Source organism: Schistocerca gregaria, chromosome 7 (genome assembly GCF_023897955.1).
Source record: "Schistocerca gregaria isolate iqSchGreg1 chromosome 7, iqSchGreg1.2, whole genome shotgun sequence".
NCBI classification, from domain to species: Eukaryota; Metazoa; Arthropoda; class Insecta; order Orthoptera; family Acrididae; genus Schistocerca; species Schistocerca gregaria.
In genome coordinates this window covers 571,010,059-571,037,628 of record NC_064926.1, presented here as the reverse complement: position 1 = coordinate 571,037,628, position 27,570 = coordinate 571,010,059, and the positions used below count along the sequence as shown (strand labels likewise).

Below are 27,570 nucleotides of genomic sequence, written 5' to 3'. Positions count from 1 at the left end.
TTCTTTCCTTTTGAGTATATCAGTGTGGGGATGACGACATCAATCAGCAAGAACTGTGGCACATAGTTATATTTATTAATTTGTTTATGTTCTCACTTCTTACCCATACTATTAAAAAACTGGTTGAACGAGTAAGGAGATTTACAGAGAAAATGATAAGTTTTTTCCATAGTACCTGCAGTCTCAGCCACACCCTTAGGGCTGTACGTAGCTGGTTCATCGAGAGGAACCCCTGTCAAAAGAGTGACCAGAGGAGCTTGCTCTGGGCCACTGTCTCCTGTACCTCCAGCAGCAGCTGCCTGCTTGCTAAAATAATGACAGCATTCCACAACCTGAAACATAATTTACTTAGTTTTGAATCTTCTATATTAACTGAAAATAAAGAACATCTGATCACAAATGTTTAAGTCGGGGGGGGATTAGAGATAAAAAAATTCTGAGAACAAGGAGCTACAGGACCCTATTCAAAACAAGGATACAATCAAAATATCTTCAAAAATAATAGAAAAAATTTTATAGTTCCAATAACTATACCTGAAAAAACAGCCAAGCCTCACGCTCCTTTCGACGTGGATACTTAATCAGGGGAAGGGACAATCGTTCGTGCAGTCGTTGAGCACGCAGAAAGCGGTTGCCGCGTTGGAACTGCGCCTCAAGCCAACGAATAGCTTCTCGTGCTCGGCTCACTTCACGCTTCATTTCATCTAGAGCCTGGACAACTGAAAACAAAACATCAACAGTTAATGGAGTATTTGGGGTCATCAATACTTACCTTTTCATTCAGCTGAAGTTTATTGGTGACAATTAATTTACAAGATGATTAAATTTGGAAAATTACAATTTCATATCCAAGTGTCATCTTTCGTGACAGTATATATCTGCACTAATGTGAAACAATTCACCATTGCATCAGTTAAATCAGATTCAAGCCACAGGTATACAGAATAACAGAAGCTGAAAAATGTCAGAGCATGTTAATTAACAGATGAAAACCATGTCTCATAATTCAAACAATGTAATTTGCAAATCCTGCTGGAAGAATCACCTTTCATCAAACAATACACCTCAGTAAAATAATTCTAAACAACTGTTAATAGCTCATTTAGTGGAGTGTGGAATTCCACTAAATGTGGTTTAGAAGGGAGACTGTCATATTATATTATGTGAACTGCAAGTCATAGTGATTGGTTCACCTACTGCCTCTTTATTTCAGTTAACATTTTTCTTTCAGTTCAGTCCTTTCACCTGTTTCTAATTTCACTGATCCATTGGTGAATTGTTTGCATCCATATAAACAAGCACTGTCACAGTACGTGGCATCTGAAGATGGAATTCTAATATTCTAAAACTGACCACACTGTAATTTAACAGTGACATGAAGTACAGATGAGTGGAAACCAACTTGATGATACATCATAGTGGCACTGTGTTAGAGTCTAGTGTTCAATCTTGTGAAAGCGAAACTGTTAGGAACTCATCATCACCAGAAGCAAGGAGAGACTTATGGTTATTCTCAAAAATGATTAAAGGCACATTTTAGGGAAACATCTGTGATGTCAATGTTTCACAAGCACAAGACGTATCTCAATAATAAGATATTGGTTTCCATCAGACTGGCAACATCTGACTGATAAGCATTCATTACAATGTTGGCTCAGATGTAACTGGAGAACAACATTCACCTGGTCAATGAAATCTATAAGCCACACGGTATAGTCAAGTTTCAGAAAATAGCAAAATAAAGTAAAACCTTTATTACTTAGCAACATGAATTGAGAAACTGGCTGCAGCAGAAAACAACTTGTCACGCGGCTAAGTACAATCTACATCTACATCCACATCCATACTCCGCAAGCCACCTGACGGTGTGTGGCAGAGGGTACCCTGAGTACCTCTATCGGTTCTCCCTTCTATTCCAGTCTCGTATTGTTCGTGGAAAGAAGGATTGTCGGTATGCTTCTGTGTGGGCTCTAATCTCTCTGATTTTATCCTCATGGTCTCTTCGCGAGATATACGTAGGAGGGAGCAATATACTGCTTGATTCTTCGGTGAGGGTGTGTTCTCGAAACTTTAACAAAAGCCCGTACTGAACTGCTGAGCGTCTCTCCTGCAGAGTCTTCCACTGGAGTTTATCTATCATCTCTGTAACGCTTTCGCGATTACTAAATGATCCTGTAACAAAGCGCGCTGCTCTCCGTTGGATCTCCTCTATCTCTTCTATCAACCCTATCTGGTACGGATCCCACACTGTTGAGCAGTATTCAAGCAGTGGGCGAACAAGCGTACTGTAACCTACTTCCTTTGTTTTCGGATTGCATTTGCTTAGGATTCTTCCAATGAATCTCAGTCTGGCATCTGCTTTACCGACAATCAACTTTATATGATCATTCCATTTTAAATCACTCCTAATGTGTACTCCCAAATAATTTATGGAATTAACTGCTTCCAGTTGCTGACCTACTATTTTGTAGCAGTATGTTCCAATCCAAAGAAGCATGCATCATTACAATGCAGTGCAAGCAGGAAAAGTGATTGCAGAAAATGACTTTGTGGGAAGCTACGGGAACCTGCTGTCAATGTCATCAACTTTACTGACAAAGAGAAGGAGACAGGCATGACAGTGCTGACAGAGGTGGTGACAGAATGTGCAAGCAAATGTTGACAACCAAAAGCTGACAATGGTATGCAAACTACAGAAGAAGGTACATGATGCCAAGTGGAGTACGATTTCAGTATCTGCCCTTGAAGCAAAATAAGTAACACAAACAAATATTTCACTGATGATATAGGTGAACTGTGCATTCACACAGAGTACATTGGTAAATAATTGTTATAATGTAACAATGTGTGAAGATTACTTCCATACAACTGTGCACTGTCATACGCCAATGCATAGTTTAGTTTTGTGTTCACTTCTCCACTATGACTATGACAGAACACTTCAGACTACCGAGTAAAAAGTAGGAGAGAAATTTAAAAATCTGTAGAGACGAGCAAGGTTTTATTGTTGACATTAATTAAGGAGCACATATCTTCTCCTCTTTATTCCAGTAACACAATTTTGCAGAAAAAGTTCTTTTCCTGCTGCTGGCATACTGCAAAAATCTAAATGCTACAGAACTGGTCAAGAGTCCTGCTAAGAATAAGATGTATTGTCATAATACATGTACCGCCTCACTCTTCAACTCAAAAAAATAACAGCAAACACTTCTGCTGATGATGAAAATAAGCTAGCAACTTCTACAGTGGCCAAGGAACCACAGAGATCATACTTAATATTTCAATAATAAGAAGCAGTCAGCATCATGATAAACTATTTATTTTTATTTCTATATCACTGTGGTCAGGGCACAAGTTCCAGCTGATGTAAGAAGCTGGGTGCAGGAGCTGCAGCTACTGGTGCATGTCGCACACTGCGAAATAAATAATTTACTGGGATCTGGACTGCTTTTAATTACAAAAATAATACATAATCACAATGATTGTGTGTCACCTAGCCTGGTGTAATCCTTTCGAAGCAATGTTACTTTGGCAACTTGGGTTTCAAATTCACTGCTTTTATATTCCACAAATTTCCCAGTTGGCCTCACATGGCTGAGTGGACCTTCTTCCAGACCCTTCCATCACACAAAAATGTGCAGTGCTCACAAAGAATCAAACCCGGAATGTCAAAGTTACTAGTCAAAAGTGCTAACCACTAGACCATTTGGTCAATTTTCTATTTTACTGTGAAATTAAATTTTACCACTGTGACATTGGATGACAATAAAGACCATTTATCATGCCAAAAAAGTGTGTGATGACTTATGGAAGAGAGGTACTTCAACAGATAAGGAAAATGAAAATATAATAAATCGGGTGACACAACTTCGAACAAAGAGTCAGCATTATCATCTGCGGCAAACAGCCGATGGCGAAAAAACAGAGACAGATGTGGAAAATAGTAACAACATCGAGGGGGGTAGTTTTACAGATACTGCTGGTGAAGTGTCACGAGCAGTCGAGATGTACTGAATGCCTCATTTCTGTTCTTATTCTAATGAGCACTTCACTCAATGATGCATACAGATGTACAGCGATTAACAACACTCTGTTTGTAAGAATATTTGAGTGTACAATGTTACTGCTTTCCCCCTCTGTTTTCCGGAAGTGAATGTGACAGTGCTGCCATGCAGGACAGGTAACCAGTTCACTTTACCAAGTAATAACATACCATATTCTAAATATCCAGTTTAATCAGTAGTTATTCCTTAAGAAAAAAAGTCTTCAGCCCAACGTTAATGTGAATGCCACAGTGGTGTCTTTGTTGAGGATGTTCCCTTCCAGTCCAATACACAGGACATGTGGCACTATGTTACGTAGTTATGAAGAACAGGGAGTTAGTACATTATTTTTGCTGAACTTCATGTGAAAGCACACTGTTTGTCCTTCAGCTCCTTGAATTTGTGTGCAACATTTGAATCAACTTGTGTACTGTAAGTATTAATGATCCAATAACACTCCCCTGGGGTATGCCCAAAATTACTTTTACACCTGGAGACTTCTCTCCATTAAGAACAACATATTGTGTTCTCTATGCTAGGAACTCTTCAAACCAGTCACACCGGACATTGTATATGCACATACTTTGTTCATTAGGCATCAGTACAGAATTGTATGGAATGTCCTTGACATGTCGAGGAATATGGCATCTACCTGGTTACTGGTACCTACTGGACTTTTAAGACAGACTGGCTAAGACTATGTTCATGCACAGGTTATCTAGGCTGCAACCTAAGGGCCAGCACCTAAAAAGTTTAAAACAATGAGAAGTCCTGGATAGAATAACAATATGGAAAAGATACAGTGAGTGAGGTGACCAAAGTCAGGGGCTACATCTTGATATCGTGTCAGACCTCCATTTTATGCAGTGCAGCAACTCGATGTGACATGGATTCAACAAGTTGTTGGAAGTACCCTCAAGAAATATTGATCCATGCTGCATCTACAGATGTCCATAATTGTGAAAGTCTTGTGGGTAAAGGATTCTATGCACAAACTCACTTCTCAATAACGTCCAACAAAAATTTGATGGGATTCATGTTGAGCAATCTGGACGGCCAAATCATTTGCTTCAAATGTCCAAAATATTCTGACATGTGATGAGTAGAAATGTCCCCTTTCCATATTATTGAGTACATAAAATGTTTCAATATAACAATGAAAAATTTGTTTTTACTGACACTTTGGGCATCGATGTAATTAAATTTATAGGATTAATAATTTACTTAGTATAAATGGAAGTGTACACTCAGTGTTGCCAGTATTTCCCTTAGTAATACGATTGTGAATACAGGCCTCCACAATATGGCTATGCGAGTGTCTAAAAGGGATTCTTGTTTCTGCTGGTTGTTTCTGCCTACGTTCTTGAGAGTCAGTGTTTCCAAGTTTGTTTAGTTGAGGCCCTTTCCCCTTTTGTCTTGCCTTATTCAACCTTGTGTGTTTCTCAGAGCTACAAGTGGACCTGTTTTAGAAATAGTGTGGTATTTTCTAGAATTTCTTGCTATTTTTAAACTGTTTTCATGCTACTTTACTTTCTGAGCATTACCTTTTTCATAATAATCATTGAAATTAATATTTGCAGAAGTACACTTCTGACAAAAATAGTGAAGGACACAGGAAGGGAAGAGGAAATGTAATGAAACCTCAACCCAGGCTGCTGCCATACTCACAGACAATTGTCATCCTGGATAGTGCAGAAGCACAATTCATCACTGAACACAATGCAATGCAATAATGGCAGCCTATTCACAGAATGGTAATTCTCTAGTCGAGTTACTGCTAGTCTCCCAGTAACAGTGCAGGATGACACAGAATGTTGGAAGACTTCTGTTACTTGTTCTTGGATGGCAGGTGGAAGTGTGAATGGGGTTACAACGTGCTTGCAGCACAATACAACAATCCTGCCTTTTGGTGGTCAGAAATTGCCGAATGGAATCTTGAAGACGAGTATGCCTGCACTCATGTTCACACTAGTCTAACAAAGTCACTGTCATCCAAAAGTGCACAAATCTGGAAAATGCACGATTCAACCAGCCAGCCAAATGGAGACTCACAATGTAGCCCACTTCAAACTCTGTCAGGTGCTGATAACACTGCCTGACAAGAGTGTCATCACTCAACATTTGACACTGTTCACGCCCCTTTTTTAAGCTTCAGCTGGTAACAGCAGCATTAACCATGGACAACACTACTGCACTCTGGTAACTGTTGCACCTTTCAAACAGAATTGCAGGTCTAATGAATTATATAAGCTCCAGTAGTATATAGAGGTTGGGCGAGAAATTCGCATACCCTAAAAAGTCCCCTGCAAACCCGTATAATTTCAAATGTTGTTATGCAGCTTGGTATGTATGTTACTTCGTATCAATTGTTGGAATTCATGTTTATGTGTTTTTGCAGTTGCAGTCAAGTTCCATTTTGTAGCCATGAGTTATGGCAGACGTGAGTATCTAAAGTTACACTATCAAAGAGTGGGGTGGTGTGTGTGTGAGTGTGTGTGGGGGGGGGGGGGGGGGGGGGTGCACACAAACAATAGCCCCCAGGAGAATGAGGCAGATTGTAGGAGCACTCCAAGAAAGATTTCATAAATCTCCACCATGAAAGGCAACACTTCTACAATGGGGAAGATGCGCATTTGCTTTTGACACTGTTAAAGGAAGGTTGTGGAGAGGAAGGAATAAAACACATGAAGAAACATGTGACGGAGTCTCTACTTCGACTGATTAATCTCCTATGAAGTCATCGTGTAAATGTGCTTTGAACCCTGTATACAAAGTGCAACAATGTAAGATAACACGAGAAATCAACTTACGGTCAGACCTTTTCGAATGATGTTTGTAAACAAGTTATCAGATACAGGAAGGAATGAGCACAGTTCAGCGTGTCGAGCTTTGCTAACTCCATTTCCAAATGCAGTGGACCATGCCAAGGCTATATTTTCAGATGAATGTGCCATTTATTGCAGCTCATGTGCTAGAAATGTAGTCACAAGGGCCAAAGAGAATCCTCATTACACAGTCAAGTTAGAAAGGAACCCCCATCTCATATAATGATATGGCCAGTGGTGACATCAGAATATCTGCTTGGACCGTTCTCCTTTGAAGGAACTCTGAATGGCGCAAATTGTTTACACCTGTTACTAACATGGTTAATACCTCAGTTTTTGGAAAGGGGTTTCACAAAACCCTTATGGTTGGAGCAAGACAGGGTACCTCTTCACTAAGCTATTGCAATGTGCAAGTTCCTACAATATGGTGCATAGGCCACAGTTCATCAGCATCACCACTTCCCCCGAAGTCCTGAGCACCCCACACCAGATAACTCGCCGGCCTGTGTGGCCGTGGGGTTCTAGGCGCTTCAGTCTGGAACCGTGTGACCGCTACGGTCGGAGGTTCGAATCCTGGCTCGGGCACGGATGTGTGTGATGTCCTTAGGTTAGTTAGGTTAGTTCTAGGGGACTGAAGACCACAGATGTTAAGTCCCATAGTGCTCAGAGCCATCTGAACCAGATAGCTCGTTAAGGAGAGTCAGTAAGGGACATGTGTCTGCACACGATTACACTACAAACAGAGAACTGCACAATGCTGTTGAAGATACATTTCACACTGGACATGCCAAAAGAACGTGCAGGCATACGAAAATGTGTGTACAACATGTTGGGGAACATACCAATATGTACTAAGGTGACAAAAGTCAGGGGATGACGATAGACTCATACACAGATGGTGGTAGTATCACGTACGCAAGGTATAAAAGGGCAGGGCATTCGTGGAACTGTCACTTGTATTCGAGTCATTCATTTGAGAAGGTATCCAATGTGTATGTGGCCACACAACACGAATTAAAAGACTTTGAATGCAGAATGGTAGCTGGAACTAGGGACAGGGGACATCCCTTTCAGAAAATGTTTGGGAATAAAATGTTCTGAGATTCACTGTGTCAAGTGTGTGCTGAGAATGCCAAGTTTTAGGCAATGCCTCTCACCACACACATCACAGTGACACTGCAGGAAATAATCACAGAAATCCATGTGGGACAGACAATGCCCATCAGCACAGTGCAGCGAGATTCGGAGTTAATCGGCTAAGGCAGCAGACGACCGACGCGAGTGACTTTCCTGGCAGCAGGGTATTGCCCGGTTCTGGACCCTAGAGTGGAAAACTGTGGCCCGGTCGGGCGTGTCCCAATTTCGGTCGGTACGAGCTGGGGTGGGTTCGACTGTGGTGCAGACCCGACAAAGTCGAGGGCACGAGTTGACAACAAGGGGCTGTGCAAGCTCGTGATGGCTCTATAACGGTGTGGGCTGTTATTACACGGAATGGAATCGGTTCTGTTGTCCGAGTGAACCTCTCGGACCCTATCAGCAGCCATTCGTGGACAAGTTCCCAAACAGTTTTTACGGATGACAATGCAACATGTCACCTGTTCGCAATTGTTCACGAATGGTTTGAAGAAATTTCTGGACAATTTGAGCGAGTGATTCAGCCACCTAGATCGAGCGACACGAAACCGTCGAACACTTGACGACATAATTTGTGCAGAAAATCCTGGCCGGTAATATTCCACAATTACGGGCGGCTGAATATTTCTGCAGGGGACTTCCGAAGACTTGTGGAGCCCACAACACGTCGAGTTGCAGCAGTAGGCGGGCACGCCTCGGTGCTTCAGTTTTGCGGCGAGCAGTGCAGAGCGGCGGGCGCTTACCGACGGCGGGCACGAGCACGATGAAGCGCCTGGCGGCGACCAGGTGCCGCACCTTGGGCAGGTGGTGGGTGAGCGCGGCCGAGTCGACGGCCAGGTAGGGCGAGAGGCGCGGCCCGCCGCCCAGGCGGCGCACGCGCGTCTCCAGCTCGCGCACCTCCGCCTTCAGCCACAGCCGGCCCATCTGCTTCATCAGCTGCTGGCCGCGCCCGCCGCCGCCGCCGCCGCCGCCCTCGCCGCCGCCCTCCTGCTCTCCGTCGCCCTCGCCGGCCTCCGTCTACCACACACCACAAATAACACCGCTCTAAAAATAAGCAGCAGCAGCACCACCACATTCCACCTGCGATGTCTCAAAAAAGTGATGTAATGGGTCCATTACACTCAATTTTGAGAGATTGGACTAGAAAGGCAAAGCTCCACCTAAATTAAATTACCGCAAGTAGTCAATCGTGTTCAAAGTGTAGGCATGTTCGGTTAAGTGTTTAAGGGGATCATTTTCCTTTAAACTAACTACAGGTTAAAAGTCTCAGGGATGGGAACTGCTACTCCTAAATACCTCTGGGTTATTATTTATAGGAGTCTGACATATAAGAAACATCATGATAATGTCAGAATGAAGATCGCAGCACACGAAATAAAACCTTTAAAAAATTCAAAGCCTAAAGTTGGGGAGTAAGGCCACTTGTACTAAAGGCGTCGGCTCTAGTCTTTTGCTACTCAACAGGAGAATATGCTTCCCCTGTGTGGTACCAACCCTGCCACTCTACACAGGTTGATGTCGCTCTTCACCAAACTTGCCGGCATGTGACAGGACGGCAGACACCAACCTCAGTTCGTAAGATCCACGTTCTGGCCGGAATAGCTCCACCCCATCTGGCCGGAAAAGCTCCACCCCATATCAAGAAGACAGTAACAGCGAAATCTAAAAGGAGCTACGTCTGCACTGATGACACACACCCACAACACTGTCGACGTCTCTGCAACAGGAAAAGCTTCATCTCAAGTAACTCCCCCCTAGATAAGTCAAAGGCGGAGGAGAGGCTTCAACGCTGACAGAAAAGAGATGGAAGTGATTCGACACCACCAAAAGAAGATCTACCCCCAGAAACGGCCTGTCACGACCAACATGGAGGTCACTTCACCGTCTTCGCATGGGGACTGGCCAAAGTAAAACTGCCACATTAAAATGGGGATTCTGCAATAACCGAGATTTGTCCTGTGCGTGTGGTGTTGAGCAGACGATGACCCACTCCCTCCGTTGCCCTGTCTACACCGTCTCCTCAGGCATCGCGACGCAGGAGGACCTGGCATCAGGAAGCCCCTCAGAATTGCACCTAGCTAAGCCACTATACTTCAATTAAATAGTTGTCATCGACCCGCGAAGACGAAGAAGAAGAAGATGAAGAAGTTGATTCTAGCCCTTGGCGGTAGGGTACCACTTGTCGAGCCGCTGCAGTGACAACGATGGAGGGCCATGACCAAAATTTTGAATCAAAATAACAGTGCATTTCGGGGTGACAACAAATTCTCTGTTCCTACCGAGTTTTCCAGTCCACAAAACTTCCTGGAACGCTGTGTTTTGTTTGCAAGTAGGTAATATTGTTTGTACTATTCTCTATATCGTACACTGTGACAATATCTAGCCCAAGCAATTACAAATGGTTCAAATGGCTAGGAGCGCTATGGGACTTAACAGCTGAGGTCATCAGTCCCCTAGAACTAAGAACTACTTAAACCTAACTAACCTAAGGACATCACACACATCCATGCCCGAGGCAGAGTTCGAACCTGCGATCGTAGCGGTCGCGAGGTTCCACACTGTAGGGCCCAGAACCGCTCGGCCACTACGGCCGGCAAGTAATAACAATGGAAACGTTAAATCACCACAGTGGTATGTTCGGGTTGTACTGGGCAACGCAATTTTTGATTGTATCGGACAAAACAGCATAAAAACTTAACGTCAGGCTTCTTGAAAATATGAGCAGGGAAGCAAGTCAGAAAACTTCCGTTTCAAGAAGTACATTGGCCGATGGACTGAAACCTTTACGGGACAACAAAGAGGTGGCATGAATGCTGTTTTATCAAATTTTCAAGACATCACTGAATGGGCACTAGGAAACTATAGTGTATGATCACGTTAAAAATTTTGCATAGCAAAATTATGATTTTGGGTACAGATGAGTTATATTTAACATGCAAATATGCAGACTAATAAGGAGAGGTCCCTAGCGGTGGGATCGACATTTTGATGCACGACAGATCCCAAGCATCACACCCTGGTGTGACAACCTTTGCGAGCAATCGGGGGGGGGGAGTGTCTAAATTTCGCGTAATGCTCTATAGGTTTAAAAATAACATTAATTTACAGACTGGTTGCACTGTGTAATGGTTAAGGTATTGACCTGACATGAAAAGGAATGTGGGTTGGAATCTTGTCAGATGCTTTGACTTTTTTTATTTCTAATTTACTATTGAAATTACTTGGGTCGTTATTTTGTATTCAATTAATTGGTTTGAATCCATTTTTGTCTATGCCTTTGTGACCTCATATAAGTCACCACATTAAATATGTCATTTGTTCTCATTTTCTTCCTGTCAGTCTCTTTACACTTGGAATCCTTGTTCATGCGATTTCGCCGGCCGAGGTGGCCGAGAGGTTCTAGGCGCTTGAGTCCGGAACAGCGCTGCTGCTGCTACGGTCACAGGTTTTAATCCTGCCTCGGGCACGGATGTGTGTGATGTCCTTAGGTTAGTTAGGTTTAAGTAGTTCTAAGTCTAGAGGACTGATGACCTCAGATGCTAAGTCCCATAGTGCTTAGAGCCATTTGAACCAGTTTTCGTTTAAATCTGCCATCCAAAAAGATACACATTTTGTAACGAATACTACATTCTTGAAACAACCGCAAAGTCAAAACAAATGTATAATTTTGTTTTTTGTTTTTTAACCAACAGACTGGCATTTTCAGTTTTAAATTCCGTGCACCAAGATTCCAAGTGAAAAGTCTGATAGGAAGCAGAAAATAAGAATACCTTAAGAAGTTAATAGGTTGATTAAAATGACGTGACAAAGGAACACAAATAAAAATTTGTATGTAAACCATTTAATTGAATAAAAATAGTGATCAAAGTCATTTTGATAAAGGTTTTTTTTTTTTAAAAAATCTATGAATCTGGCGATATTCAAACCTACATCCTTTTACATGTGAGGGCAGCACCTTGATCACTACGCCATGCAACCAGTCTGATAATTACTTTTTTTTTTAAGCTCTCCGCTTCAGGGTGTCATTCATTTTACTTTAAGCTACTTCACCGTATTGACTGTATCCCACCGTTGGGGGCCTCCCCTTTAAGAAGGATCAACGAACGTGTATTCTTATGACTCCGAGTTTTCTAAAACTATGTATGACACTATTGTCAGGTAGAAAACTGTTCCAAAAGGACTTTCAGAAATTTAGAAAACATTTAGAGATGGCTTGTGCTTCCGATACAACACGACCTTCCGCCTATCACAATCTGATTACAGTTATTGCTTGAAAGGACAAAATTCACCGATGCACGGGATAACTATGAAACTCTAAAGAAACTATGTCACGTAAGATCTGGTATCAATACATCTACATCTACACAAATAACTCGCAAGCCACCGTACGGTGCTCCGCGCAATGTATGTTGACGGCAGTAGAATCGCTCGACAGACAGCTTCAAATGTCAGTTCTCTAAATTTTCTCGGGAGTGTTTCTTTATAAGAACGTCGCCTTCCCTCCAGGGGTTCGCATTTGAGTTTCCGAAGCATCTCCGTAACACGTATGTTCGAACCTACTGGTAACAAATCTAGCAGCCCACATCTGAACTGCTTCGATGTCCTCCTTCAGTCCGACATGGTACGGATCTCAAACACTCGAGCAGTACTCAAGAATAGGTCGCACCAGTGTCCTATATGCGGTTTCCTTTGCAGGTGAACCACTCTTTCCTAAAAATTTTCCAGTAAACCGAACTCGGCCATTCGTCTTCGATACCACAGTTCTCAAATGCTCGTTCCACCTCATACCGCTTTGCAACGCTAGCTGCTCACCGACAATGTTCTTAAAATTATCTTAAGCAGCTAGCTCGGCAGTCCACGTGTAATGGAAATATCTTACGCCTTGCAGCTACGAATAGGCCGGACCTTATAGACAACGTCAGTATAGAAACGGGGATTAGCGGTCATGATGCCGTTACAGCAGCTATGATTACGAAAGTTAATATATCAGTCAAGAAGGCTAGGAGAGTGTTCACTAGCGCTTAAATATCACAAAATACACAAGTCTGAATTCATTCCTAGAAATTAGAACAAAAGTGAATTTGGTTTTTTTCCTCTTTGCTGCCTTTATGATTTTGATCCAGTCCTCTGGCATGTAAAGACAGTATTCTTTCTTACTAGCTTTTATAATTATACCAACATCAACACTGTGAGGCAACAATGAATTACAATACTGTAGAAATTTGAAATCCACAGCTTCTATTTTCAAGTTAGGAATAGAAGCCATTTTTAATGTTTCGATTTTGTCCAGTGCACGAGTCTAAAAATAGAACTACTTAGTTGACGTTTCACGAATTCTCTTAATGTTGCTGATACACATAACGTTGTTGACTTTTAACATGTGTATATTTAAAGAAGCCCTCCATCACTTCTCTAACTATTAAGACTCAAAAGTTTCACTGTTTACTTAGAAAACATTTAATGCACAGAAATACACCAAGAATCTGTAAGAGTCATAGAACACGACTATCATGGACTTACTTCACTGCTGCGACAGTATGTCTGAGGGGAAGATGTTTAATACCATCTGGTGCATGAAAATTGGACCAATATTAGACTGACAAGGAGACGGCACGAGCGTTGGGTCCGGGATTTGCCCGAAATTTGGTGTGGTGAAAGAGGACCCCTAAAACCTCACGTGGCTAAAATATTAGGACGCACTACTCGGAAAATCCCGGGAAAAATCGACCCACAGTTTCTTAGGTGCCTTACGAGTATAAAACGTTAGTCCATTGCCGAGCCGCCGTCTGGCCTACATCATGGTCAGCGGTCGGGCCTTTACGGCAGAGGTCTCGGGTTCGATTCCTCCTGTGGGACTTTTTTTTCTTCTGTTGCTTGCAAAATTGCAGCGCAAGATGTTACAAAAATTATTGCTATGTTTGTTTTTACGATAATTACCACTGTGGTTCTTGTTTATTATATGCATAAAAATTGAATGTTTCCCAATCGAATTTGTTATTCTGATTAAAAACCCAATGATTCTCCTTATATACTTTACAATGAAAAATGGAAAACCCACCCCCATGAATTGTGTTGTTGGACAAAAAGAAAATTTTTATTCAATAATGTAACTAATTTGTTAAAGATAATGTAGGTTTGGGAAACTTTCTGAATAATTGGAGGGATAAGAAAAGAAAATGGAACAGAAGAAAAAAATTCCAGAGGAGGAATGGACCCGAGACATCTGGCGTAAGAGTCCCAACATCTAGGCCTGACGGCGGCTCAGCAATCGACTAACACTGTATACTCATAAGGCACCTAAGAAAGTTTGGATCGATTTTTCCCGGGATTTTCCGAGTAGTGCGTCCTAATATTTTAGCCACGTGAGGTGTTAGGGGTCCTCTTTCACCACACAAAATTTCGGACAAATCCCGGACCCAACGCTCGTGCCGTCTCCTTGTGAGAAGTAAAATTGCTTACAAAATTCAGTAGTATGTTCTATTGAGTGAGAGCTAAACACAGACTTGGTTTGCTTTAATTCTGAACTTTCCGTTTACTTCTGCTATAAAACATCTTCAAATTATGAGATACAACACTCGTGTTTTTTCCCCTTAAGTTATAATTATTACAAATGGTATATGTACACACACACACACACACACACACACACACACACACACACACACACACACACACACACACACACAGAGAGAGAGAGAGAGAGAGAGAGAGAGAGAGAGAGAGAGAGAGAGAGAGAGAGAGAGAGAGAGAGAGGGGGGGGGGGGGGGACCGGGGGGGGGGGGGCGGAGTCCATCCTATACACTGAGACTCAGGTCCTCACGGTGACAAAAAGTTCTACTTAATCAAACAATAATTACATTAAATGTATGAATGCACTAAAATCCTTCAGGTTGTTCGCTGATCACCAAAGTAAAAAATGGGAAAGAAGTGATTTGAGAGCTATTTAGACATATATTTTTCTCTAAGTGCCTCTCCTGGCCTATTCAGTTGTATTTTAAGGAGTTATTATGCAATGTATTCAAGTGCGTATAGCAGCTTATAGAAGTTACTTTGATCTTATTGTTTAGTTTCCTAGTATATTACTATCCCTCCGTTTCTTTCTTCTTCAATAGCTCCCTGATGATGATTTTCTAATACGTAGAAATCACAAATGACACAATTAGTGTGACCTTGTGAGGTTCTAGTGCTTCTGCAACGCCGTAATGCGCTTTTATGAAGGCATACTTTTGGAGAATAGCTATGACAAAGATGTTAAAAGTTAGGCCGCGTTGTGGTTGCCACTATAATAATGTATCTGGCAACCGGAGCGCAGTGGCATATAGGTCGTTAACACCGTGTGTACACGCACGTTGTGTATTGTGCAATCGTTAGGTCCTGACAAGTACATAAAGAGAAAGTATAATGCTGCACACACAATTAATAATTACTTCATTCAAATTCAGTGGCATATAGGAACTGCACCTTTCTTATGTTTATTAAACACTAGAAATAATAAACATCTACTAAATTAACCGGACTTCATTATTCTATAATTTATTTACCTGCATTCCATGCACACGACTGTCACCATTCACAGATTAGTTCTTACGCCTTTCTGAATATCCGACGGATACCTACAAGGTAGTATGATGAGCGAACTATGTTCATGGTACATGCGATCAGCATGTCGCCAATGCCTCTAGCCATTATTGCCAGTAGATGAATCCCATAATGAGAACTACCTCTCTGACTGCTGTGGAAAAATTAAATCCGCGTGCTCCGCCACATCCCAGGTGCTGAATAGGTATTCAAATGCAGTCTCTTTGTCTTCCTTGAGCGCTATTGTGTTTGAGGGCTCCGTTCCACCAACCCTCTCTCCATGCCGCGAACGAGTTACTTCCATATCTTGCTGAACAGAAAAGTGCCTCTATGCGTGCTATTATTTGGAGGGGAAAAAAAACATCGTTTCGACATCTTGAACCATTGGTGAAATACGAAATTGGGCATGACACTCGTAACATCCCACCGGATGTAAAAACCAACATCTCAAGAACGAAATAAAATATCGTTGAACTCTAAAATTAAATTGCGATATCTTATTCACATTTCACACACAGCAATGAACGAGCTGAAATCAACCATGCACAATTTCTACGTAATGCTATTTTGCCTCTGTAAGTTCTTTAAAACTTCGTGGAATGCTTTACTTAATTTGATGCAGCACAGGAACTACGAGGAAGAACGGTAAGAAATTCAGTCCTTTTACAACCGAATATGTCAGACCGCAAGATGTGCAGAAACCAATTTTTTTTTTTACTGAAAACTTTCCTTAAAACTGGGTCTAAGTATGTCATAGCGGGCAGGAAGCCATGACTCAGCACATATGGCCGCCATCAGGCGAGCAGTACAGCGGAAACAAATCCGCACACGGCACGGAATGCAGAGAGTCTGCAGCAGTCGAAGGATTAATTAAGCCCTTGCGATGACGCGTGCAAGGGCCAAAAACAGCCTTGTAATGCTAACCCGAGGCTTTAATATACAGGGCGGGCGATAAGCCCCCGTACCCTGTAATCCCTGTTTAGTATCAAATGTTATCATGCACGTTGGTAGCTATGTTACTTCTTATCAATTGTTGGAATCCATGTTTACATGTTTGGGCAGTAACAGTCACAGTCGAGTTTTAATTTGTGGTCCGTGGCAGATGTGAGCGTTTATAGTTCACTGCTGAGGAGAGCTTGGTGACTAGAGTGTGGTTACATGAACGATAACACATGGGGCACACAGCAAGACAGATTATGGGAGCATTACAGGAAAGATTTAATAAGGCTGTACCGCGGAAGGTTGGATTGGGAAAGAGATGCTCGTGCTTTTCGCAGTGTTGAAGACAGGCCGCAGAGTGGAAAGAAGATAAAAGAAGAAACATGCGCCGGAGTATATGCTTCCTATTAAGTCGACATATAAACGCGCTTCAGAACTCGGTATACCGAGGAAAGTTATCGGAATGAGCGCGTTTCAGTCAGCCGAGTTTTGTTAACTGTATTTCCAAATGCAGTGAATCGTGCCACGATTACGTTTTCAGGTGAATGTGCCATTAACGCAGCTACCAGCTAGAGATATTGCTGTTTGGGCCAGGGAGACCTCATTGGGCAGTCGAGTTAGAAAGGAACCCGCTTCGTGTAATGATATGGACAGCGATGACGTCACAACGTCTGCTTGGAGTGTACTTTTTTGAAGGAGCTGTGAAAGGCGCAAATTATTTACACCTGTTATGAACAGGGTTAATACCTCAGATTTTGGCTGCAGCAGGAGGGACCGCCTCCTGACTACGCTCTTGCAGTTCGCAAATTCCTAAATGAACACTTTCCGGGACGGTGAATTGGTCGCGGTTCACTAGCTCCCTTGAAATGACAGCCTAAAATCCTGACCTCACCAGAGCTGACAACTCGTTACGGGTTGAGTCATTAAGGCGGACGTATCTGCACGTAGTTGTGCTACGAATGGCGAACTGCGCAACGCTGCCTCTTATGTCTTCCTTGCACGCTGTGTGGATCTTTAGTGGATGTTAGAGCGAGGAACAGACGTTGTTCGTGAACAGAGAATTCAGATATAAATGTACTCTACATCTAATGTCAAATAGCAAAAATAATACATAACTTTGTTGCTGAAGGAGGAGCGTCAGTTACTAACAGCAGATATGGATGTATAAATATATATTGATTAAAGGATTTATAAATCTGTTACTCTTCAATACAATGTCTATTCAGAAGATGTCGAGCTCTGGCCACTATGAAAGCCTGTAAATGTTATTCAACTGGCTCTGGGCACTATGGGACTTAACATCTGAGGTCATCAGTTCCGCCGGCCGCGGTGGTCTCGCGGTTCTAGGCGCGCAGTCCGGAACAGTGCGACTGCTACGGTCGCAGGTTCGAATCCTGCCTCGGGCATGGATGTGTGTGATGTCCTTAGGTTAGTTAGGTTTAAGTAGTTGTAAGTTCTAGGGGACTGATGACCACAGCAGTTGAGTCCCATAGTGCTCAGAGCCATTTGAACCATTTTTTTTTTTCATCAGCCCCCTAGAACTTGGAACTACTTAAACCTAAGTAACCTAAGGACAACACACACATCCATGCCCGAGGCAGGATTCGAACGTGCGGTCGTAGCGGTCGCGCGGTTCCAGAAGGTAGCGCCTAGAACCGTTCGGCCACAGCGGCCGGCCTATTCAACTGGGAAAGACCTGCCGCTGGAGCTCCGGAGAGTGGACTGTTACATGTCATAGGCAGCAGCGTAATCTGTATAAAAGAAAGTGTGGCCATCCTATTCCCCTGCGTTTGGCGCCGTGCGTAACTCAGGATTGGCCGAAACCGCGCCACGTGACATTAGCAGCCACAGTGGGCTCAAGCGTTGCGTGCGAAGCATAGGAAGTGTTGTTTATTTCCGAAAGTAGAATAACGCCCGAGTGCTGTACTCTTGGCTGTTCGTTTCCAGTCGAAAAGGGAGGAAAACTGTACAGAATTCCTTCCGAAGGCATTGATTGTACAGTATGGTTTAAACTTATATTTAGGGGGCTCACAATAAAATACTGTACTTTGTTCTACACAATATAATGTACAAAAAGAAAAAAATTCACTATGCAAGCACCGAACCAACGATCTTTCATTCAGTAACCATTAACGTTACCAGGGGACTATTATTACTGTTTCCAACAGCTTATTTTTGATCCCAAGCCTAGTTTTATTCGAACACATTTTTAAAATATTGTATTCTCTTGGACTTTGGTAATCATTCTGCTAATGCATAGAACAATTTGCAGACAAAATGTAAGAAAAAAAGGGGAAAAAAAAGAAATGAGGGTACGGCATTGTGAGCCGGCAGTCCTCCATTCGGGACGTTCGGCCGCCATGGGCAAGTACTTGCGCGTCGGAGAGGGTGATGAAATGATGACGATGACACAACACCAAACCCCTGAGTGGAGAAAAATCTCCTGCCTAAGTCGGGAATCGAACCCGGGCACCTTGGCGTGGCATTCCGCCGCGCTGAGCACTCAGCTAACGGGAGCGGACGGCAGACAACATTTAATGGGATAGATCTGACAAAAATTTAAAGCATGCGTCATCATATTGGCACGTTTATCAATTCTATTCACTAAGGTACTGCGCATATAAATATATTTTCCAATGCTTCATTTCCTATAACAAAAGAACCGTTGGACGAATTTTCGATATAGAGCTTTAAATTAGCGATGTATTATTTTTCCTTGCGCTTGCGAACTAATATTGGTTCCGTGTTTTCCTGCTGACTATTGGATAGGGTCAATTTAACGATAATTACGAAGACAGGTGTTCAAACTCGATACCGCAACATGAACTGCCGAATCTGCTTTCGCTATTAAGAAAGAATAGCAGGGAAAAAAACTGTTTTATGCTCGCCACAACGAATGCATTTAGAGTCATTTAGCTTAAGTCTGTTGAGATTTTTTGGTTGCTAAATATCCGACATGATCCGTTTGAAGCCACAGATCAGTTTTAGCAGTGCATTAGACGGTTGAGTGCAATTCTTTAGCATACGCGGCTAAATATGCTGCAGAAGTGAATGTTATCACCAGCGGCGCAGTGGGCCTAAACTGGCGGCTACTGGCAAGGTTGCCGTACTTTCCCTGTACAGTTTTAGCGTAATCTCTCCTGGCGGTGGGAAACGCGGAGGCGTAACTGGCAGCGCGCGTATTTGAAAGTGCGCCCGACGGAACAGCGGTCGAACACTGCACTGCTGAGGATGCACTTCGCGCTATAACACCGACCATGCTCAAAACTATGTGAACAACAACATGGAGGTGTCTGGATTGGTTGATTTGGGGGAAGGGACCAAGCAGCGATCCCATCGGATTAGGGAAGCATGGGAACCATCCCGCATTTGTCTGAAGCGATTTAGCGAAATCATGGAAAACCTAAATCAGGATGGCCGGACGCGGGTTTGAACCGGCGTCCTGCCGAATGCGAGTCCAGTGTGCCAAACAGATCTGAAGATGGGCAGCTAACCCGAAAGCGGTAATTGATAATATAGTATAGCGATCGAAGACTGAAACGCCATATTTCATTTAATGAATTCCCATTGAGACAATCATGTCCAGTTTTGATAAACACTGCGCCGCCTCGCTCGGTGGAGGTGTACGAAAATGTGTTAAAAGGATAATGGGGAAAGTACCGACATACTGGACACTTACTCTTACGTAAGTAAGTACTCGTGCTAAAACATGTCAAACCTATCGGGTTTCTATACTAGGCGTTACGGCGACTTTTCGACCACCCTGCATAATTTCAAAAAACATTAGAAAAGTGTCAGTGTGTCCGAAATGGCAGTATGCCTAGCTGGTGTAAGCTAATTCTTTCATTATTGCCAGTAGATGAATCCCATTATGAGAGTTAGTCCCCTGACTGCTGTGGCCGAGTTAATTTGTCTTGTTCCGCCACTCCCCAGGTACAGGACGTGTTAAAAACAGTCTCCTGGTTTTCCGTAAGCGCTATTGGCGTGTTTACACGTCTTGCTCTGCCGACACACTCACTGCTGCAAACGAGTTACTTCCATATCTCAGTGAATAGAGAAGTGCCTCTTTGCGTGCTACTAGGTGCAAAAAAACCATCGTTTCAATATCTTGGACAAATTGTGAAAAATGACAATTGCTAGGACGGCACGATTCCCGATATCTCGAGAACGGAATGGGATTACCCACGTCACCTCGAAAACGAGCGCGGCCACTTTGGCAGATTTGCAGGCGGTGCAAAACTGTGGCGGCCGTTTGCACTGAGCTTATCAGAGCACGGGGCTGCTCCCGGCGCTGGTGCGGCGTGCGTCAGCCGTTGCCCGCGGCTGACCCCTGCGCCCTGCCCTCTCTACTCCGAGGGACGGAGCCGGGCCGCCGCACGGTCCTCAAACACAGTCGGCGCGTGGCCGGAGCTGGGCTACAGTGCCAATCACGGCTGCGGCCCACTGGTGTGTGGTGTGGCGCGGAGCCAGCTCAGCACGGCTGATGGTACAAGGCATTAGCAAGTGGCCGGGGTGGGAGGCGGGGGCGGCTATCGCGGGGGCGGCGCTAATAACGGCGCGGCCAGGGCGTCCGCACGCGAGGCGAGGCGAGGCGAGGGAGGCGCCGCGCCACGGCTCCATCTCATCTGCATGCAAACAAGAGGCGCGCGTTAACTGCGACTTCCCAGCGCCGAGCGCGCAACTTGCCGACCCAGCCGCTAGCCCCGCCTCGGCAGGTAAATTACCTCCCGCGGCGCCGGCGCGCACAGAGAGAGAGAGAGAGAGAGAATTGTACCGTGTACCGCCGGCTTGTTCCCTGCCGCCGCCCCCCCTCCCCCCGCCCCTTTGCGATTTCCCCGAGCCCGCTTTTAGCGCGCTCTTGCACGCGATTTCGAGATAGCCGCTCCCTACCAGCTGATCATTAAACTGAACCACCGCCTGTGTATAAACGGGAAGCCACTGCCGGCTGTAATTACCACTAATTCGTCACTGCGTATCGTTCGGCGCCGACCTTAACGGCGATATCCTGCGAGCCAAGGTAACAGCCAGAATCTATGTTCCTACATTTTCGGAAAGCTCTCGACAGTGTACCACACGTCACTTGCGTGGTTCCCAGTTGTAAGGTTACTATAATGAATATCCTTAACCAATGACCGATATTTACAGCTCTCGTACGGGGGCTGCGATTTAGCTGATGGGCTAGCTTCTGGATCTTTCGCATTAGCGGTCGCGGAATCCAAGGTAGTCAGAGTGGAGGCTCAGATCCGCGGACAAATGAATTTTCATGAATAAATACTCTGAAAGTCATAATAAATATACCGAGTGCTGATAGCAACTGAATTTAAGCAGGAAATAGTTTTGTGAGTATAATTGTGAAAAATCGTGAATTATGAGCAGCATGAAGATTGCGGAGCGACACGTGTATGGAAGCATACGACAACCATTTTAATAGACGGTCGTGTACAAACTTGGAATCACGGAAGTAGTCTCAAATAAACTTCGCGTGAAGTAACGCGAACGAGGTGAAATAAACAGTGGGTAAGCAGGCTGGCTGAATCTCGACTCCGAGACTGAGTACGGTCCATAAGCTTGATCTAAATGAAATAAAACTTTGTCTAAACGGAGCGACTTTTCTAATTCCGGAATTATCATTTAATATAGTTCCCTATAAGTACAAGATGCAATGCACATGTTGGTTTACGCACGTGGTTCAATTCAATAACCATCTCTGTGTCTGCGGGCCGCTATCGCACCTAAAGACGCTGCGCTGACGAAAGTCATGGGGTAGAGATATGCACATGTAAAGGTGGTGGTGCTATCGCGTCCACAGGGTATAAAAGGGCGTTACTCAGGTGATTCCTGTGAAAAGGTTTCCGACGTGATTATTTTCGCACGACAGGAATTAACAGACTTTGAATGTCGAATAGTAGTTGGAGTTACACGCAAGTGACATTCCATTTCGGAAATATTTAGGGAATTCAATATTCCGAGATCCCCATTCCGCCAAGAATACCAAATTTCAGGCATCACCTTTCACCTTGGGCAACGCAGAAGCCGACACTTACCGGCACAGAGAAGCGGCGATTGCGTGAAAGGGGGAGGGAGGGGGGGAGGGAGGGAGGGGGAGAGAGAGAGAGAGAGAGAGAGAGAGAGAGAGAGAGAGAGAGAGAGAGAGAGAGAGAGAAGAAGGAGGAGGAGGAGTTCAAATGTGTGTGAAATCTTATGGGACTTAAACTGCTAAGCTTACACTACTTAACCTAAATTATCCCCAAAGGACAAACACACATAACCATGCCCGAGGGAGGACTCGAACCTCCGCCAGGACCAGCCGCACAGTCCATGACTGCAGCGCCTAAGACCGCTCGGCTAATCCCAACCGGCACTTGCGTACAGTTGTCAGTGATAGAAAACTAGCAACACTGCGTAAGACAACTGCAGAATTCAATGTGGGACGTACGACGAATGTATTCGTTAGGACAGTGCGGCGGAATCTGGCGTTAGTCGGCTATGGCAGCAGACGACAGGCGCTAGAGCTTTTGTTAACAGCACGACATCGCCTCCAGTGCCTCTCCTGGATTCGTGACCGTATCGATTGGACTCTAGAAAACTGGAAAACCGTGGCCTGATCAGATGAGTCGCGATTTCATTACTAAGAGCTGATGGCAGGGTTCGAGTGTGGCGTTGACCCCCGAAGCCATGGACCCACGTTCTCAACAGGGCAATGTGCAAGCTCGTAGTGGCTCTATAATTATGTGGGCTGTGTTTAGATGGAATGGTCTGGATCCTCTGGTCCAACTGGAAATGTTAATGTTCGGCTACTTGGAGTCCATTAGCAGCCATTTATGGACTTGATGTTCCTAAACAATTTTCATGGATAACAAGCCGCCACGTCACCAGGCCACAATTGTTCGCCATTGGTTTGAAGAATATTCTGGACAATACGATCGAATGATTTGGCCACCCAGATCGGCCGACATGAATCCCTAGAACGTTTATGGGGCACAATCAAGAGCTACGTTCGCGCACAAAATCCTGCACCGGCAACGCTTTAGCAATTACGGACGGCTACAGAGGCACCGTGGCTCAGTATTTCTGCAGGGAGCTTCCAACAGCTTGCCGAGTCCGTGCCACGCCGAGCTGCTGCACTACGCCAGGCAAAAGGGTGTCCGACACGACATCAGGCGGTATCCCATCACTTGTGTCACCTCAATGTAATCAATGCCCTGACCGAAGACCGAAATAACACCTCTTTGCCGGTGGCTCCGATACAGCTAATGTGCTACAAGTTTCTGGACGCTTCGTGCCCGGAATCCGAGGTAGATTGAGTGAAGGCTCAGATGCGCGAACAAATTAATTTTGACGAATACGTACTTTCAAAGAGATAAGCAATATCTGAGTCGTGATGTCACTGAATATCGTGGGATATAATTTTGTCAATCTCGCTGTGAGAGATTATGAGTAATGAGCAGTCTGAAGGTTGCTGAGTGATGTATGTATAGCAGCCATCACAGGCTTATTTCTTTACAGGCGCTTATGTGGCCCATTCTTGATTGCTGTTTAAGTGTTTGGGAAGCCCACCAGGTCGGATTAAAGGAAAACTGCTGCTAGATTTGTTACCTGTTGGTTAGATCAGAACGAGGATTTACGGAAATGCTGTGCGAGTTTATATGTGAGGAAATAGGACATCTTTTCACAAAACGCTGTAGCAGAAAGTTCACGGAATCAGCATTTGCGACAGACTCCAAGTCGAATCTACTGTCTCCTACATTCACCTCATGTCGAGTTCTGTGATTTGACGCAGATCCTCACTAGAAGCGACTTGTTCTGAATTTCACCTGTGCCCTTTAGTTAAATCTCCTATAAGAAGTTTGTATACTTATCAGTCACGTTTCTGCGTTTTACTAACTCTGCGGTGCATGTTAGCGGCTGCGCCAGGCTATTGTTTTGTGTTTGAAGAGACTTTGTATTAGTTAGAGCAGTGAGTCAGTTGGCAGCTTTGGTTACAGCAGCAGCGCATCGAAGTACACTGTTTTGTTCTGTGAACTGATGCAACTTCTCATTAGAATCAACTTATTCTAAATTTAACCTGTGCTCTTTAGTTAAATCTCCTAATTTCGTGCATGTTTTTGTATTTATGAGGCAAAGTTCCGTGTTGTATTAACCCTAGGACGCCCAAGCCTTTTTTTCTAACTTCGATGATTAACGGGGGGGGTTTCCGGCGAGCCCACAGGTATTAAATAAGTTTACTGACGAAAAGTTACAACTTTCAAAATGGTGTATCTATTTTAACTAAGGCATCGGCTTATAAATGTTGTTAATTGTATAAATATTGGATTGAGTGAATAAAAAATTGACATACTACAGTACAAAATACAGATGTGTTCATATACAATAGACTACTCTGAGTCCTCAAGGCAAGAGACACACGTCACAATTTTTTATGAATTTCTGTTACACACATGTTTATGACACTGTCCACAATACTGTTTTGGTTTACTAAGATTGTTGTAATTCTCCTCCTATGTTTTAGCTTTTCTTACACAAATATGGCACCGACATTTCCCTGCAGGAGGCTAACGTGCTTCTATTGTCACTTCTTTGATTTTATTTTGTAGAATAATCTCCACTGATTGAACAATTTGGTTAGATAACCCTCTTACATTGGCACATCTTTCTTCTACCTGTAATTTCACTAGTTCCATCCCAGCTTGCAGAAGTTGGTTTCGTTTTTGCTGTGTAGGACCCCAAAGTTACTGGAGGCCTACGTGTTGGGAACTGCTCTAACTCACTGCAAGTTTACAAGATAAATAACAGCTGCCTGACATCAACAATCACTTCCTCTGAAAGTAAACCGATTGTTGCGAATATCAAGAATACCAACCAACAAGAAACTAACTTGCATTGTTGTAGAGATGAGAAATACGAAATCCTACGAAGGGAAATTTTCTATAGCATGGAAGCCTAAGGAGGGGGGGGGGGGTTGTTGACCCATAATAAGTTTATTTTTTTTCTGTCAAAGCAGGAATTTTCTATAAAATATATTGACACTAGCGTTTCATAAAACAGCCAAAAACAATAACTCAAAGGGAATATGTAGTATGAAAGTTACTTGGGCAAAAGCAGGGGACATAAAAAAAATTGTGGGTTCAACATCCCCCCCCCCCCCCCTTAGGCGTCCTAGGGTTAACCGCCTAGAGTATATTTCCGCTATCTTTAGTATGGATAGGAACTGTGATTGCTATGATCAAAAGTGAGCTGAGTTGGTGACCCTTCGCTCACAGCTCCAGGCAGTGTTAGCTTTGGTCACGCAGCTTGAGGCTACTACGAATGAGCATCGCTGTGGGAATAGAGATATGGGGATCCATGGTATGTCCAGCATGTCATAGGTGCCTCCTGTCGGTTCACTACTGGGGTTGCCCTAGCTGCCACCCACACTGAGATGATACCCCACCTATGGTCGAGTTAGTGATTGTTCGAAGATGCGGCAGGCAGCAGAAGACTTTTCGAGAAGCCGCTAGGAGAGCCTCTGTAGTTCATCTGATGAACTGGTATCAGGCGCTACTTGTGGCTGACAAAGACCCTGAGCCAGATGCAGTCGCACACACTGTTCCGGAAAAAGCTTCTCGGCCTCTAAAGTCTGGGATTACTGGTAGCTGGAAGCTCAGACATTAAGCACGTAATTGGGCCCCTTAGGAATATGGCTACCAAGGATAGAACGGGTTGCTCTGGATGTCGTGAACAGCTTAGAGTGCAGCCATCTTCAGGTGATAGCTCATGTCGGTACTAACAGTGTGTGACGCTTTGGATGAGAATACGCAAATCCTCTCTAGTTTTGGGCAGCTAGCTTAAGTGGTACGGACTGCCAGTCTTGCTTGAGAGATGAAGGTGGAGCTCGCCGTGTGTACCATCTTCGACAGAACTAACTGAGGTCCTTTGGTACACAGCCGAGTGGAGTGTCTGAATCAGAGGTTCAGACGGTTCTGCGACTCTGTAGGCTGCAGACTCCTCGTCTTGTGGCATAGGTTGTGGGTTTCTGGGTACCACATAATAGGTCAGGGGTCCATTACACACAGGATGCAACTACCGTATGGTGGGGACTGTGTGGACCAGACTATGTCATTTTTAAGGTTAGAAACTACGGAATGGGCGTCAGTCTAACATGGTGCAGGGCAGACACAGTATGAAGGTAGACATAGTCAAGTAGCTGTAAACTGCTGTAGCTGTGTAGGGAAAGAACCAGAGCTCCAAAGAGCTAATGAAAAGCACTGAAGCTCAAATAGTTATCGGTATGGAAAGCTGCTAAAACTCGAAACAAGTTCAGCCAAAATTTTTATAAACGACCTAACCGTGTTCAAAAAGTATACATTAAATACAGTTGATGGTGGGGTGTTTATTGCGCTCAGAAATAGTTTATCGTCCAGTGAAATTTAAGTTGATAGTTTCCGTGAGTTAGTACTGACAGAGGTTGAAGCTGACAACCGGAATAAATTAATGATTGGTCCGCTTTATCACTCCCTGTACAAAACAGTTAAAAGAAAACTTGAGTCTTATTTCAAATAGACACCTCACTCATGTAACTAAAGTTGGTGATGACTTTAACCTATTCTGGACGTACTGCCAAAAATACATGTTTAAAATCGGTGGTTAGGCATAAAACGTCGTCCGAAATCGTAACGAATGCTTTTTCAGGTTAGTTAAGGAGCCCAATCGAAAAATTAACATACTTGATCTCTTAGCAACAAATAATCCTGAGCAAATAGCGAGTATCATGACAGATTCAAATGGTTCAGAGCACTATGGGACTTAACATCTTAGGTCATCAGTCCCCTAGAACTTAGAACTACTTAAACCTAACTAATCTAAGGACATCACACAACACCCAGCCATCACGAGGCAGAGAAAATCCCTGACCCCGCCTGGAATCGAACCCGGGAACCCGGGCGTGGGAAGCGAGAACGCTACCGCACGACCACGAGATGCGGGCATCATGACAGATACAGGGATTAATGACTACAAGGTTGTTGTAACGAGACTGAATACTGTGACATCAAAAACTCACCAAAAATAAACGT

General features: G+C 43.9%; 1 protein-coding gene across 1 annotated transcript in view; it reads right to left on the bottom strand.

Moving 5' to 3' along the window:
* LOC126281955 (nonsense-mediated mRNA decay factor SMG5) overlaps window positions 1–27,570 on the bottom strand; it is a 318,742-nt gene that overhangs the window by 1,212 nt on the left and 289,960 nt on the right. The window contains exons 13-15 of the mRNA XM_049981327.1: window positions 8,746–9,019; window positions 535–719; window positions 176–332 (exon numbers count right to left, since the gene is read on the bottom strand). Of these exons, the coding sequence (XP_049837284.1) occupies window positions 176–332; window positions 535–719; window positions 8,746–9,019 (616 nt within the window). The remainder of the gene's footprint in view (window positions 1–175; window positions 333–534; window positions 720–8,745; window positions 9,020–27,570) is intronic.